General features: G+C 39.9%; 1 protein-coding gene across 1 annotated transcript in view; it reads right to left on the bottom strand.

Annotated features, from left to right (window-relative positions):
- TEK (TEK receptor tyrosine kinase) overlaps positions 1-16,086 on the bottom strand; it is a 41,657-nt gene extending 25,571 nt beyond the window's left edge. The window contains exons 1-2 of the mRNA XM_009982025.2: positions 16,035-16,086; positions 3,797-4,108 (exon numbers count right to left, since the gene is read on the bottom strand). Of these exons, the coding sequence (XP_009980327.2) occupies positions 3,797-4,108; positions 16,035-16,086 (364 nt within the window). The remainder of the gene's footprint in view (positions 1-3,796; positions 4,109-16,034) is intronic.
- Positions 16,087-17,655: the final 1,569 nt, after the last annotated feature.

Below are 17,655 nucleotides of genomic sequence, written 5' to 3'. Positions count from 1 at the left end.
TGCATTTGTACAGGTTCCACTTCTATTAAAATCACATGTATTTCACAGGGAATATTTTGTTTAAGGAACACATGCACAAGTTAGTGCGAACTCTTAGACAACTGATTCACAAAAATTGCCATTTATGTATAGTCATGCCTCCTTTTTCTCATTCATTTTTAGAAAACTTTGGTTCATACCAGTGATTGCAGAAAACAAATTTGGAGTCTGTGCCTGAAATTTGGTTGCAAAGAAATACGCAGAGACAGGATCAGAAAACAGAGAAAAAATTATGAACTAACTTTGTGTTATATTGTATATGTTATAGAGCTGTAAAAAATGAGCAGTTAGATGCTACATCAAAGTTTGTATGAGGCTGAAATGGTGTTAGTACCTTGACAATATTATTTTGTAAAACCTGAGGAGAAAAAAAGGTAATGTTCTTACAGTATTTGAGGAAATAGTGTTTTAATGCTTCCGTTGAATGACATTTTAATTAAAAATCAAAATGTTTGTGTTGCTAGGTGATGTAAAATTAAAGAAAGAAAGTTTGAGTAAAAACGAAGACATTTCTTTCAATCCAAGCCAACCTCTCTCCCAGAATTTTATTTCCCTGAGAATTTTGACGTTTTAGTGTTTTATTTCTGACTGGAAATAAGACAACTATTGAAAACTCACCGTTCTTTGCAAAATGGAACTTCCATCCCCTGTGCAGTTCTAGTGTTTGTGCTCTGAGCCTCTGCCATGTGTTTTCATTCTTTTGTTAAGTGCTATCCAATTGATTTCAGCAAGACCCTTCCTACATGATACTAAGCACGTGCCTGGGAACTTTTTGACCATTTGCCATGTTACACAGACACTGGTATCTGAACTTACATCTTACACAAGCAGAGAATTCTAATACAGAATAATGAAATAAGATCTCATTATAAACAAGCAAGCAAAAACTGAAAGCAGTCCCAACTTACTGTCAGCTCCTGAGTCAGAAGTTATTTATGAATAACAAATGCGTGGTGAAAATCATGATCTATTTAGGAAAAGAAAATTCAATTGCTTTTCCAAAAATGATTTGCTAGTTACAAATGATCCTAAGCGTTTTAGTTGCAGTGGTTTATGTACCAAATTTAGTGAGACATTACTAGTAGTTTTAACAAGATATTAAACTTTTGTATTTGCATTTTCTTTTCTTTGTATGTTGTTTAGCTTAACCACAAGACTTTTTCTTCAGCGTATTGTTGCAATGGAAAGGAACCCGCACTCCCTGGTGGGCTCAGTTCCAAAGTATTTTTAGATTGTGACTTGTATTTCATGATTTCACATCTTGAGTGTGCCACTTCCTTATAGAGACATAATGAACTGAGCTGCAGGGCAAGTGCCATCATGTTCTGTTGCTAGCATTTCCATTATTGTCCCTTTGCTCGCTCTAGAGAGTTTCTGTGGGGGAAAGTCAAGCATATGTATGAAAACATAAATTTATTGCGTAGAGATATTGCATAAATTATATTTTACTAGATGCATAATGGCTATATAGTGGTCTATTCTAGATATGTGTGCTGTATACAGTATAAGCACTACTCCCCATCTATATCTAAAGCATAATCTGTTCCTTCTCATTGCATGTATGAATATTACATGTGTAACCATAATGCTAAAATACAAAGAATTCAGGAGAATTGACTCCTTACTTTCAGAACAGCACGTGTCAAGTAAAATAGGAAAAGGAATCTGTTACCTTTCTGTATTATACAGCAAAAATCCTCACTGTATTTGCATATCTTATAAGAGTTGTATAATCGGGTAGATGACAGTTCCCATTGAAGTCAGTGGGGCTTTAATTAACTATAAATAATTAATACTTAGTGTTTTAGCAGCTTCTTTCCCTGAGGCTGCAAAACAGTGGCTTGATTTTCAGAAGTGCTGCTCCTTCCCGTGCCTTTCATGTCCTCAGTGAGGAACTGCACATTTCAACTGTTGCTCAATTTTTGGTGTTGGAAAAACACTCTGCCTTTAAAAACTATTCAGACAACAACAGTAACTGGGGAAAAAGGTCTGTTTTCCAGCTACAGATGCTTTGCCAAACCTCACAGTCCTTCACTGACCTCTTCTTCCTCTTTCTGTGCACTTTAATAGCTTTGAGAATTTCTGTCGCGCCTCTTTCTCACCCATCCAGCCTGATTAGATTATACACATCCACTGACAAGTTGCTAGCTCAATTTTTTTCAGTGAAAGCTTTTGCATAGATCTGAGAAATGGATTAAAACCCAGAAATGATTCAAAGAAACCTACCTACTACTGCTGTGAATGCGGTATTATTTCTGGTTAAAATAACTTTTGTCACACAGGAAGCTCTCAAAGTTTGATTACTTTAAATTCTCTGCTCCTAGGTCGGCAGATACCAAGTACAAAAACCCGATTGACTCAGAAGACACTCTTCCACCCATGAAGGCTGTTCTACAGGACAACCAGAGATGTGCTCAGCTCACTGGCATTCTGCCATGGGCGGGGTCACATTGACTTTCCACAGACTGTTGTCTTATCTCCTCCTCCTCCTCATTGCAGCCTCCTTTGAAACAATGGAGTTGTCAGCCTGCATCTGCAGGGCTTTCTTGGTGACCAGTCCAACCCTTCAAAGACCACATTTGGTCAGAGAAAACATAAGCCAAATCAAAACGCACTTGTACTGCCCACCTTTCTTCTAACGTTCCCATACTAAAAGAAAGAAATAAACACTAGCTGTAGCTTGGACAAATGAAAAACCACTTTTTCTAAATTTGCTATATAATTTCAGAAGATACCAACAATGATAATTTCTCTTACTAAAACCTTATCAAGACAGATTAAAAGTGTCAAGTCTCCTCACAGACCAGCTGTCATGGAACAAAACATAAGCAGTACAGTGAAGTCTACTAAAAATCGGCTGAAGTTTTGAAAACTTGATCTGCTGCAGAAAATTAGCCAAAACTTCTTACACTTTTCTGTAGTTGATGGTGATCTCTGCTTTGGAACTTGTCCCAGAAGTCTAATGAGATCCAGAGACAAGCAAAATTTTGCACCTAAGAAAGTGTAATTTAATGACTAGAATGCTGGACCTTGGAAATCCAACCTTCTCATTCTACCATCTCCCTGCCAAATTTACTTCTTCTACTGTGCATAGCCTTAAAACTAAAACCAAGTCATTAATGAAATCCATAGTGGATTTTTGCAGATAACCTCCTTAGATTTTGGGAAACTTCCCTGGAATTTCTTTCTAGTGTCAAGCTGGATTGTCTTTTTTCGTACTGACACAGACTGTGCAGATCCAATGTTGCTGATCTGTAGTTTTAGTAAACCTTAGGCAAGGCAGTTATTTTCTAGGCTCAGGTTGCCCATTTATTAATCAAAAAAGGATAGTGATGTTTAGCTATCTATGTCTCAGACATGGAAAGATTTTAAAATGGAAACATGTTTAGAAATCAAGGGTCTGGGATGTGAAAAGCCCAGTACAGGAGCTACCGTATGCATTATTTCATGAGGTTGGTGAGGCCAGTACTGACCTTATTTGCCACCTGACTTGGTGTTCCCGGCAGTAGCCAGAAACAGGCAGAATACCTACAGATGTCTGACTAACTTCCATGAGGAAATGACTAGCAGCTAGTATCGACCGGTTGTCTCTGCACTTTAGGAAAAAAGCATGGGCTTGAGCCAAGTCTATTTTTGTTGACCCCAGACTGCCCTGCCTGCCCTGGAACTGTGTTTGTGCCCACTTGTGTCAACCAGGGATAACTGTCAGTCAGTAAGAAGTGACATGCAAAATCCTGATCAGATCACCATACCGTACCTCCCAGCGGCATCTTCATGGTGTGTATCCTTGTCACCTCATCTTTGAGCTTCCCTTCGCAGTAATATGCTCCAATAGTTTCACTGGCCTGTTCCCTCTTCCACACCACTGTTTTGGCTGTTGCTCTCTTCGAATCTTCATTGACTTCCAGTGGTTCCCGGTGCTGGTTTGTCACATCCTCCTGGTCTCGGTCTATTGTGATAGACTCCCGAGAACGCCATTTGGAAGTGATACAGATAAGAGATGTCTCGGAGTTGCCCACGAGAGGGAATGAATTGATCAGTATGAGGTCCAGTGCCGCTTCCACTTTACCTGAGGAGAAAAGCAGCAAGTGAAAAAATTTCACTGCAGAGTTTGAGTATGCATGCAGTCGATCAAATCCCCAGATAAGCTGTTCATCCAGGGTTTCTCTGGCTGGTGTCTTGCACAGCTTTTGTGCAAAATAGGAAGACTTAGATTATCTGCTACACTGACTTTAGGTTTTACTTTTTATGTCATGAACAGATGGGGTCTGTTCTTCTCAGAAGAAGAAAAAAGTCTTGCAAACTTGCAGAATTTCTTTTGAAGGCTGTTGCGGAAGCCCAAGGAAAGCCATGATTTGCAGAAGCAAAGAGATATTTGGATAGTAAGACATGTACAGAAAGGCCTCAAGTATAGTGCTTTGCTGGTAACAGGGTCGGTATATCATAAGATTTCCAGTTTAACAGTGTTTCTTTTATGCCTTTTACATGGTTGTAATACGTATGAATTTATGTAAAGCAGATATGCCTTTTACTAACAGGAATTGGTGATACTATGAACACTTGGAGTATTTTTTTCAGCTGTTTTATGAAATTGGAGTAATGATTTTATAATCATTCACATGTTAGCTATTTGAAGTTCCAACAGGCAACGGCAAGAAACACGGCATAAAGAAACTTTCTCAAAAACAAAGAGCAAGTCGGTGGCATTTGTAAAGCTATTTTATGAGGTTAGGTTTAAATCAATCTAAATGGCTCCCTTTGATCACTAGAACCACCAGAAATACATAAAGATGGAAGTTCTTTGAAAATGGTAGATACATGTCTAATTAAAAAAGTCTCTGGCAGAGTGTTACAGGTTTAGTTGTTTAAATGCGCATAGTGGGAGGGAAATATAGCTCTCCCACAATGAGAGAATGATAATAATGATTAAAAAATTTGCAAATAACAGGCGTTTCCCTTTACTTTAGAAATTCAGGGTAAGGAGAAGGGAAACAGTAACATTTTTTCCAGCTGAATCAGGAAGAATAACTGATTTCTTTTATTCACCACGTCTATTTTCCTGCTTTGGATACAAGTGTATTTTGTATTTCCACAGAGAGACACAAAGTTTAGTGCCACTCAGCTTCCAAATGTTTCTCTGATTGGAAGGAAGGGGTATAGTCTTAGATAAGGGAGGTCAAAAGGTCTCAGTGCTGACTGCAGTCTTTGCATGTGTCTCTGTCGTGCTGGGGCCAAGGGAGGAGGTCCTCCTCTGCTTTCAACACCAGCATCCCCTCTGGGGACTGAAGTATCTTGACAGCACACTGACACTCACCACACCCAGCCACTCTGCCGCAGCTACCACCCTTTAATGTGCCAGCCCAGATAACTTGTAGTTATGTAATGGAGGAACTGAAACCTTCTGGAAAGGGTGCAACGGCCATTAAAGTGAATACTGCATAAAGGCGCAGGTCGGGGGAGTCGATTCATCCCACCGCACGTCACAAAAATAAATCCTTTGAAAAACGTTAAAGAAGAATGTGAAAGAAATGGGTCCAGACTTCACTTTACAGGGCATTTATCTCAACGTTTTTACTTTTATATGAGGAACGTTTGTGCTCTTACTATGGGTCTGATGCATCAGCTGAAGGCAGGTGTAACTGAGCTGTCACCAACACTGAAAGCAGAGGGCTGCAGTTTACACCAGCAAGGATCACCTGCCAGGTAGAGATATTCTTAAAATCATAAATCGCGAGATCCTGATTTCTGCAAACTTCTGTGGAACTCAGAACCAAATCTGGATCCAAGTTCTGTGACTTGACATGATTGTCTGTGTTGAGGTCAGGCAGGGTGCTGCAGATCAGAACTGAAATATTTTGTCATTTTTGCCTAACATCTGCAGGGCACAGAGCTGCGACTGTCTTTCCAATACAGAGGTATGGGCCCAAGTTGCTGGGGACCTGCAGAGGATGGCTGCTCATTCAGGGCTCCAGTTCCATTTCTCTAGCATTTCTCTATTCCTCTGACTTCCAACACAGATTGAAAGGTGAAAATAACACTCCTTCCCATGCTGCATCTCAACCTTTTGATATGCTGAGAAAAAGTAGAAGTTTGAGTTTTGAGGACTAGCTTTCATGTTGCCTTTGATCTCTATGCAAGACATAGAAAGCAATATCATATCAGATTCACGGCATTTGCTGCATACTTTTCTGTTTCATTGTAGTAGTACAAATTGTGTAATCAAGGCATAGAACAGCCATAGCTCAGGTCCATTGCTCGTTTACACTTGCGATTATTTCAGATGAATCCAAATCTAGCCATGGGTGGATGGATAGTGTTCTGACTGATTGTCTAAATATAGGTGGTTTTCAGTCATATTAGATACTGCAGAGTAACCCAGACACTTGTGTGAGGCAGAGAGAGCCTAGATGAAGTTTCATGTCTTCCTGGAGGAACACTAGAAGGCCTTTCTGTGTCTGAAAGGGAGTAGTAGCTATACATAAGTATGGAATCATATGCCAAGCATGATTTGGCAGCTAAGGTTTCACAGCTGGAATATATTGCAAGCTGAAATCAAAATATATCCAAGTGAAAGTTTTGCACTAAGAAAAGCTGTGCTTTAGGTGCACTTAGGAAAAAAAAGCACCCTAGCAGCACATTGACTGGAAGGCAACTCACTTGTTCAATTCAGAATCTAGGAGAGCTGGCATTTTAAAGTCATTGTAAGGCCTCTGAGGTGGTAGGAAGGCTTTCTTTGACTCTACTGGGAGTTGCTGTCCTCAGATTGTGAAAAAAAAAAAAACACAACAGAAAAATGTAAAATGCACATATGTTTTATACTTAGGGACTCCTACGGCATCTTTTTCTGGTAATGCAACTTAAACTAACCCAAGTGTACTTGCTAAAAAGGAATTTACTTAGTCTGGCAAAACTTGGGCAAATCCTACCCTTGATGTTAATAAAGACTCTGAGTATGTAAAGATTAAATGAGGACAACAGGATTTAGCTCTCTGAGAAAAGCACAACAAATTCAGACAGGAAACAGCCTGCCTCTGTATCAGGGACAATCCTCTGTGCTTCCTTGAAAAAGTCCTTTGACTCCTGCCCTGGTCCTTGAAGAACTGACCTTATCAGGAAGGCAATTTGCTGTGTGTGCAAATAGATTTTGAGAAGAGACAGCACTTGCAGAAGGCTAATGCTGAAGATACCATGCAGAGAAGATTCATTGTCCGGTATTTATGACATATACACTTTGTGGTGCAGTGCTTTGAGACCTTCGAGCATGGAGAAAATGGCATCCACTAAAGGAGTAAGTTTAAATAATAGCACACCCACTATAACTGAGATGGCAAAATGAATGCAGAGAGACTTTGACCGTTCCTCTTGTTCCACTCTTAACTACAGGATTGTGCTCTCGTTTAGTTGCTACCCGATTGTGTGTTTCACAGCTTCTCTAGTACATATCCACCTGGGGAAATTGTGCTGAACGGAGAATAAATGTGTATTAAGCTGTCTCTGAAGCCCTTGTGTATTCTAATTCCCTACCAAACTGCCATTCACACAGGCACAGAGTCGTCACGTTTTCTGTGCTGTGTTGCACCAACAAAGCTCAGCCAGGACCGGCTGGAAGAAACAGCTCTCAGAAATTCCCTGGAACACATCCCAGACACAGGTCTGGTCAAAGAGTAAGAAAGTCTCTAATTAAGTTTAAAGCATCACTTCCCTAGATCGGAATTGGTGCTAGACACTAGTTCAGGAATAAAACAATGCGGCAGTCTCGAGCCGAGGTAGTTTAATGCCATGGCTGAGCACACAGACCAAGTCTTAAGAGAATAGAAAAGTGTTATGATTTGTCTTTTCATCTCATAAAGTCCCTGCCCAAATAGTTCCGGATTTACACTGTTAACCCTTATGTGGTCCCCAGGAAAACATGGAAACACTGAAGACAATTTCTACCTAATGTGAGGCCTTTGCAATGTTGCCCGTTAATTGGAAAAGTGTTCAATACCGTGGAACTGCTAATGCTCCTCTGCCATAGCAAGCAGCCAGAGTGGTCAGCTCCATCAAGGCAAAGGATAACGGAACCCCGCTGCCCCTCCAAACACATATTTAATCACTAGTCCATGTTTGCAAAGCATATTGAGAATGCAAAGTTCTGAGTAAATGTTTTAGCTATTAATACTGAGTAGTAGTGGAAGGAGAGAAATTATTTAAACATTACAAATCTAATGCTGTAACTATTTTCCTTATATTTGTAGAGCTTTATTATTAGTTGCTTGAAGTGACTATAAGCTGGAGGTCCTTCCCTTGGCATTTGGAGCATAACAGAGGAAGAAGAGCTGTAGTAAGAAGTAAGTGGAAAGTTTAATACTTTAAAAGTACTAAATATTTAAGACAAGAGGGGAGGGGAGAAAATTCCAGTAAATTCCATCTCTTTTTTCATCGGGTGAAGCAAGGGGAATAAAAGATGATATAATTTGAAATGTTTAGGTGATTCTTATATGTTTTTAATGTTATTGCTTGAAACACAAATTCTTTCTGCTATTGACTATCAGGGAATATGAATATAAAACACATAGATACTATACTAGCAGGGAAAAAATAGAATATGTGCATAGTTTAGGTTTGGTGTTATGATGAAAGTAAAACAGTCAGTTGCATATGACACTGTAGGATTTAAAAATCGTTTTGGAACTGATGGAAACATATGTCCCAAACTGTCAAGTCATCAACCCCTCCTTCTTCAAGTCCCTTAAAAAAAGACCACCAACCACTCCCTCTGCTTGAAAAATGCGGTTTTGATTTAGAACAAACCTCACTTTCTAAATACCTGCATCTCAATATTCCTTATTGTGTCTTGTTTTGTAGTTACAAGTTCAGCAGTACTCTCCTCGACTGCATTTTTCTGTATAAAATCACACATCAGATTAAAAGAATTTAATTAATGTATTTGGAATACAAATGGCAATCATGTAAACAATTTTGCTGAAAAAGTATAGCATTTGATTATTTCTTAGTGAAATACTGAATAAAATACCTTTTTTGGGTTTTTGTTTGTTTGTTTTTTTTTAATTAACAAATTAGCTAACAAATTTGGAAAATTGGATAGAAATTTTGGATGGAAATAACATTAGTGAAATATGAAGAAGTTAACAAAATAGAGACCCAACATCTATGTCTCCTCTCCTTTAAAAACGAAACAAAACAAAAAACAAACAAAAACAAAAGGAGAAAGAAGAAGAAAAAATAGAGTACTCCTTGCTTCATATTAAAACTAGTCAGAAACTAACCCAAAACATTAGCTATTTGGGAATATTTTTCATATGGAGAGTGAAAAGTATACCGCACTAGATTTTGGCCATCTTTACTTCCTCTTTTTCTGTGGTCTTAACATTTCTCTTATCCATTTTGGTTAGTCTTTTTTTCATTCTTTAAAATAGCAAATAATTTGGGGGGGACCTTTGAAATCACATATTCATTTTAAGGGCTCAGTAGTCTCTTAGTGTCCTGGAAACTTGCTCTGCGATGCAAAGATAGCAGCAGCTCAGGTAATTTCTCCCAGTGAGTGAAGATCTCCTCTGACAGCCCAGTCCTCCACAGGAAAACAAGGCTGAAGTTATTATTACCCAAACAGATTAAGATTCTCTGCCACACAGCAGCAGCAGTAGGGAGAAAAAAGAGGAAGACAGAAATGCTACTGCAAAACAGCTCATAAATGAGAAAAAAGTCAGGTTTTCCAATAAAACATTTCTACTTGTCCATGTAAAGAATCTTACTGCTTATATCTTACGTGATGCTACTGGACAGCTGTGGGACAGCTCGCAGCTCAAAGCATACCAAGACCTCTTGCCCTTAGAAATAGGGCATTATTTGTGGAGGGAAGGTATTGCGAAACTAGTAAGAGACAAAAAATTAGTGACAGAACATCACTTTGCTAGTTACTAGTAGTGAGAAGAGTAAGTGTGAAAAATAAAATAGTCTGTTAAAGCTACTGGGGCTAATGGTTTCTTACAGGCCCTTGGGTACACCTGCAGCAGCTGATGGAAATGCAGCTGCTGTCTTGTAAAATAGAGCGAAATTGTTTTCTCTACATTTCAGTTGCTTCACAACCCATCAAAGCAATCTTTTAAGATGAAAAATCTAGAAAAGAAACACTGGTGCAACTTGATTGGAGGTTTGCCAGTAAGGGTGTGTGTAAGTAGCCAAAATATGGAAAGACGCTTTCTCATGACTTCTCCTTAGGCCTGGTTAACCATAAGCAAGTAAAGCAGAAAACGATGCATCAGCAGAAATTGATCGTTGAACAACCAGCTGACAACGTGCTAGGTAATGCTGAAAAAGGATGAGGAATGTGGGAAAGCTCAAGTAGGACAGGCTTGTCATTCAGCTACATCCAGCTGGATTTGCAGTTAGCCTATTATGAATACTACCGTTGAGAAAGTACTTGCAAGCAAGAACAATATGTTCATAACAAGAACAGTCCTTGTAAATTCCATCGTGAAGCTACTAGGTATACTGCATATGTATACTGTATGCTGCTTGTGTGTATGTGCCAAGCTGAAGCATGCAATTACTCTTCATAGAATATATCAGTGCATACAACATGCATAAGGTTAACTGGAAGTGTCTGTAAGTGCTGGCTGCTGGATAGACATACTGTAACACGTTCTTGCCTGTATAGTAGTGTACCCTCACTTTGCCACTTACTGATTTTTCTGAGTAGTGGGAGATGTTTCTGGTGCTAAGCATACTTTGTGACTAACAAGGCTAAGGTCCCTGACCAGTGGCAGGTCTGGGATGAAGAACCAGAAAATAATGCAAGAGAAAACCATCAGCACGATCAGAAGTGCAGATGGAACTGAATTGTCAAGCGACACTTCTTACATTCCGAAGGGGAAATTAATCAAGCCACTTCATTAGACAGGCTGACACAATGCAAAAAGTAAATAAATACTAGGCAAGCAAAACACTGACCTTGAAGAAAAAAATGTGCTTATATTACCCTTGAATACAGAAATATCATTTGTGAATCTGTCTTCCAAAGACCCTTTCAGAACTTAGTAAATGCCTAGTATCTTTCCTCCCTAAAAGTGCTTGCATTTCCTAGTGATGAATTGCAAAAGGAATTTCGATTAGGTTTTTGACTTCTTTATGATATAACCCTTGTGAAACATTATTAGTGCATGTTCTTAGTTTGGGCGTTAGTTGGAGAACAGTTATAAAATCTGTACCTTAAAAAATCATCAGCATTTTAAATTCCCTACAAGAAAGTCTCCAGTTTAGATGTGGGCTGGTTCTTTGCTCTGTGTCTCCACTGAAACCGCACTGGAACAGCATCCTAAATATGATCTTGCCACCAGCACAGGGTAGATACTGTCTTTGGAGGACAGTTCTTCATTGCAATTTCATCTAAGATTTTCATCCCTCCATTCCCAGATAGATATTGCATCATATTGGGAGCTGACCATGGAACTACAGATCTATCTCACACAAGTGGTAGGTGCATCCATTTTTGGTTCATTTCTTCTGTGCCTACCCAACAGCCTCCACACCACAATGATTTCTTAGTCTTCTGTGGAAAGCTTAACTGAGTTTTTGTGTGTTTGAGAGACAGGTCCGGGCCAAGCAGGCCCAAGTCTATGTGATTGATACAGAGCAGGTTTCCAACCCAGGTAATTCTCATTGTGGGCACACGAAGCACCAACTCCACATCTCCCCTGCCCTAAAGCCAGCTGCTCAGCTGCAGTCAGTCCCTCTGACTTCTATGCTCCCACTTGTCCACCTAAAGCTTTCCAGATGAAATTCTTGGGGGTATCAGACCATCTCTGCAAAATGTTACAACTTTGTTTTTTTCCCTTAAATGAAAGTTTAGCACAAAAATAATCTATCCAATCAGCTTAATTATGACTAAATACTCAAATAATCTAATATACGTGTGTGTGTATATGAAATCTGTTTCTAAACCAATAACATATGTTAACACTTGTGAATGTATTGTGATTTCATTTCATCCTTTTAGATTTGATTCCTCCGGGTCTGATGCAATGCCTTTTCACTCCTGACTATTCCCAGCTGCTGAAACAGCCTTTGGGAACACAGGCTTCCTGAGAGCTGCTCCACCTCTCACTAGGTTAGAACCAGGCACACACCAAAAGCAAAATCTAAAGATGAAAAATACAAGAACTGTAGAGAATCAGCCCACTTTTGTAATTCCACTTAGGGTAGGTGCATAGAGCTGCCTACACAGGCTGAAGCTGTTGTTTTTGGCTTCCAGCTGTAGAGTCAGAGAGAGAGGAATTAGGTCACAGCTGGAACTTTTTTCTTTGCAAACATATAGCCAGCAGTGTAACTAAAACTGAACAGCTTTCTTTCTCCCATAAAACAGATCCATCAATTTTGTAGTTGCAATTGTCCTAACAGAACTGTGCAGAAATACCGACATTCAACAGGTCAGAGATTCAACCAGTGATTCCTGTGGCAGGGCTGTCATTTCTGGAGTAGGTGAAGGCTACGTGCCAAGAAGAATCTAAATTCCATGTAAATTTCAGGCTCATGAAAAAGTCACCGGGATACGATTCTCTCCGCAATATATCCACCCAGCTGTGGCAGGCAGATGCAATTGCTGGGTCTCACAAATGAAATACACTTCAGGAAAAAGCAATGAAATCCCTTTTTAAATTTCTCTTGAGATTCACATTAGTAGTTTGATAATTTAGGAGTCTGAAACGTGGTGTGGGAGTCTAATGTCTGGTCAGCATAGTTTTGTAATACCTGAGATTAAAAGTTCAAACATGGTTTATGCCCATTGCTTTGGCTGTGGGCAGCTCAAAAGCCTCGCACTGCAGCCACAGGACAGGCTGTTTGAAGTTCAGGTGCCATTTTGGTCTGACAACAGCACGTTTGAAGATACTGACAGAGGCCTGGTTCCCTTAATTATGGGAAGAACGACATTCATGTTCACTGTCACAGGCACGTATTAACTGGAGGTTAATACAGATTTTCTTTAGGTTAAGTGAAGCTTCACAGAAGAAAAGCAAGTCTTGAAACAGAATTATTAGAACTTTCCAGTCTAACTAAAAATTATGATTTCTTGTAATTTTGAAGAGCCTACAGCATCATAATGGTGCTTGTGTGTCTGCTAATGTACGTTAAAAGCTGATTGGATGTCTAAATGTGTAAATGAGTCTCAGAATAATGATTATGGATATTATTTATGTTTTTGTCATAATACCTGCTGATCCCGAAGTAAACACAGCCATTGACAGGGATGACTGAGAGCTACCACTGAATGGCATGGCAATTAGCTCTGCTGTTACCCATTCTTAAAAGACTAACATAACCTTTTCAGTCTTTTGCCATATATGGGTCCAATAGCTAAATAACAACAACAAAAAAAATTTAGTATTTTTAGAAACCCACTGGATCTAAGATTATTGGTAGAGCAAAGCTATAGCACAGAAGACTCTGTCTTGGAGAACGGAGACAGTTGACAATGTATTCATTTTCTGCCAGGAACAGTCAAACAAATGTGCTTGAAATTGCTTCTATTTGTTGCTGGTTTCCACAAATATCTTACTGACGGTGGCCATCTTGCTAAAATAAGGCCCACAGATGAACATTTCTAAGAGTTAACCCGCTGTGAGAAGCTGCAAGCAGATTTCCAGACCACCAGAGGCTGTTGTTACGAGGCAAAAGGCAGGTTCTGACACCTGTTCCTTGCTTTGTCTTCAGCCTTCCAAGGGAATAGGTGAGTCTGCAGCTTTTCTTTGATTAGGACTTCACAGATAGTACTTAGCCCCAACCTTGGGGTTTGAATCTATACTTCGGATGGATGCCAGGATCATTTTGATTCTGCAAAACGTTGACTGTAGCAGAATCAACCAAAAGAAAAACGTGATCATGCTCAGTCTGATTTCAAGAATCTCAACAGGATTAGATTCAACCCCTTGTCTGTTTAATAGAACATTTGCTATGGCAGGCAGTGACAGTATATGTAGTAAAAAAGTGAACATTTGTGTGTATTTTTAACACTACCTTCCCAATCAGACTTTAACTCCAGCTGTGAATTGAGTACCTTTATTAAAAAAAAAAAAACAAAACAAATTAAACCAAAATCCATTTCTCATTAACGGGAGCCAAGCCAACAGTCTTCACTTTGGAAAAGGGTGGGGTGGATTTTGTGCCTACCCAGCAACACGCCCAGAGCAGCCCAGGACCATTGGGGACAAGGTTAAGCCGGTTCACCATCCGCGCTGAGCGTCAGGGAATGTCAGTCCTGCCTTCCTGAACTCTGCCTGCCGTATCTAGAGGAAAGCGGGCTCGCATTGTCTTCCACCGCTCGCCCCAGGAAACATGATATCATTCTCAAACAAAAGCGGGAAAGCTGACAGATCTATCGAGATGGGTGTGACTACGGCACACACCTCGCCGGTCAGCCGCGGTGGAAAAGGCGGTGACTGCACTGTCCGCCGTTGCAGCTAATCTCCGTGGCCGACTTTTGTTTCTCCCGTGCTTGTGACTTACTGAACGTTGCTTGCTTCCCTTGTCTGTTGGGTGTGTGTTAGCACATAGAGAAACAGGAGAGACAAGGATAAAGAGTTGGGGTGGCTGGACTCTTTTCTTTTCCATCCATAATGCTTACAGCATCAGATATCTCCTTAAAGTAAAAAGCTGGAAGTGATCTGAGGGCTAAATAAGTTGAGTCAGCTGAACAGTCAAGCAACTTAGCCACAAAAGAGAGTTAGTAAACAATATGCAGCCTGTGACAGCAATAGCTACATAAGAATATTTCCAAACATGCATTCAACAGATTTTAAACACTTTTTTTTTCCCTGTATTAATCTCTAGACTTTTATAGATGCCAAAAGTAACACCGCAAACTCATTTACTCATAATTTCATTTAGCTATTAACATGCTGCTAATCAAGAAGATCTGGAAATTGCAAAGCAAGTTACACGGCACTGAGGACTTCTGCCTTTTCTTGCTACTTTCTGGTTTTCATTGCAGCATAATCTGTAGTTTTACAGCACATCACCTTTTTGCTGTGAGATGGCCTGGAACAACATATGGGTATCTCAATTAAATGGTGAGGAGTGAGTTAAAAGTCTAAGGTTATTGTAGGAGTTGTATTTCTCCTTTACAGATTTTGCTTGGTATGTTATCCAGAAGAATAAACAAAACCAAAATACGGATAGTGAAAGCAATACTCAAATGCTGCGCAGCGAAGAATCAGATGGGAAGAGCACAGGTTTCCTCAGGGCTCTGTTTGCCATAGCTTCAGCAAAGCATTTCTAACATTAATGCTTCAAATACTATAAATTAAATTTGCATTAGTATCACCTCACTGTATACCTTTCTACAGATGCCTCTTATGACTAACTTCTGACTTGCTAAGCTGATGATATTTGTTGAAAATACTAATTCTTTAGGTGTATTTGAAGTGTTATTAATTGATTTTATATAATGTGTGGTTTTCTGCCCTTTTTTTCCACTGACTTTCATCTAGATTGTAGTTGTGGAATCTTGTCTGAAAAGTTGACTAAAATCAGATGCTGGAATACCTAGAAATGTCAACATTTCCTACCACACAGTCAGTTTGTAAAGTCAGTCACAGAAAAAGTCAACATTTAATCTGCATTTAGAGCAGATCTTCTTGGGGAAAAACATCAATGGTATCAAGTAATGAGCTTTATGAAAAAGGTAATACCATTAGATGGAAGACAAACACTGTCAAAATGTGCCTATGTGTCGACAAGTGACTCCAACAATTAAAGAGGTAGCAGCGGATTCTACGTGTAGCTAAATCCTCCCCAATGGCTTAGCTGCAGTCCTGCCCTCACCTGCTGTGAGAGCGCTGCGCAGAGGTAAGTGGTCTCACTGAACAAATGCAAGTACTTAAATCGATATGGATAAGTGCTGGAGTAAGGAGTAGGGAGTCAGAAGTTTCGTCCGCACATGGCGCGAGAAACAAGAAAGGCATGACAGGTTGACTACAAATATTAAGGCAAAGGCTTACCTGAAATCAGCAGGCTGAATCCATAGAGAACTAGATGTGCTAAAGGGTCCATGCTTTCCAAAATATAGCCATCCAGTTCTTACAGTCGCTCATGGAGTATCCTTTTCTTGGGGTGGACGTTTACCAGTGACTCTTCTCCTGCATGGTACGCTGTTTACAAGTCACAGGCAAGAAAACGTGGCACCGGAGCAGGCTGGAACAGTCTCATTGCTGTCTGAGTGCAGGGAGTTTAAGTTCCTTTTTCCTGTTTCCTTTGTAGATTAGGATGGGAAAGGCAGGATCGTAAAGGCATTTTCGTATCAGCGGGACTGCAGGGCAGTGCAAATCCCGTACATCCAGCAATACATCAAAACAGTTGTCTGGAGCTGCTGGAGAAGCACGGGACTGCTATCGGTCACAGTCAGCAAAACGGGAACAGTGATGGCAGCCTCCAGTAGGCAGGAGAGTAAGAGCAGAGAGTCCTCCACCTAAATAGGGTGGGAGGAAAGCCTCACCCCCTTCTCAGAGTGCAGATCTGCTGCTTTCTCAGAGTGCTATCATCCTTTCCCTTATTTATTTAATCCACGTGTAAGCTGCTGGCTGGGATGCATCTCAGCATGCAGGGATAAAAATATGAAGCAAACAGTAACAAAACAACTGGCTGAATCTGGTGTAGACCAAAGCCAGCCACAATACAGCAAACTGCCCCATTGTGGGCAGCTGTTCCCGTGCTTCATTGGAAGCAATTTTTCACTACGTTTGAGAATTGGAAACAGACTGAAAACTTGTTGCAATGATAAATCGCACCCAGTGTTATTATGACTTCAGTGAGAGCAAAATGCCACATCACTCGGGAGGGGGGGTTCAAAACCCAGAGGCTAAAACAAAACATGAGGAAAAACACAAAGGCGGCCACAAAAAATTAATGAAATAAATGGAAAGGCAGCACTCAGATACACAAACAAAATCACAAATAAAGGGCAATCTTATTTACTGCTTGACTAAATATAACCCATGACAATGTAGTATTTAAAAGCCCTGTAGTTCTGCCAAGATTCTAACACCCAGAAACACTTTTAGAGAAGTATGGAAAAGTGAACATTCAGCATCATTTTGAAAATGGCGTATGAGTTGATCCTACTTAGATTTAGTTTCCTTAAGAAGACCGTTTAGCCTTCGATTGGCGTAGATTTCAGAGGAAGACCTTTATGCTCAAGATCTATTTCCATGTGGACAGAAGGATGTCACCTACAGCAGATTTCAATGCATTAACCCAGAGCTGATCCTTAGATGCTGCCCACCCCACCAAAAAATATAACTGAAAGCCAGACTAGGTAAGAACTTCGACTGAAAGTATCCTGTGGGTGCAAAACCACAGTATGAGGTCCAAACACTACTGAAATTTCATTTTAAGGCTTAAAGGAGGCACAATATGAGATATTTACCTGGTCTGATTCCAGACCAAAATACACACGTATATTTATCTTTGATTTTTGAGAACATTTTATGCTGCTTTTAGACATGAAGAGGGAGTGATTACTCACAGTCCAGTTGCAGGTTAGCCTTTGTAAGCCTGCTGATACAGACTCCTCCAACATCAGAATATTTAGTGTATTACCAGATAATAAGTGTTATCATAATT

This window comes from Tauraco erythrolophus, chromosome Z (genome assembly GCF_009769465.1).
Source record: "Tauraco erythrolophus isolate bTauEry1 chromosome Z, bTauEry1.pri, whole genome shotgun sequence".
NCBI classification, from domain to species: domain Eukaryota; kingdom Metazoa; phylum Chordata; class Aves; order Musophagiformes; family Musophagidae; genus Tauraco; species Tauraco erythrolophus.
Note: the sequence above shows the minus strand (reverse complement) of the source record. Positions and strands in the feature narration are given on the sequence as shown.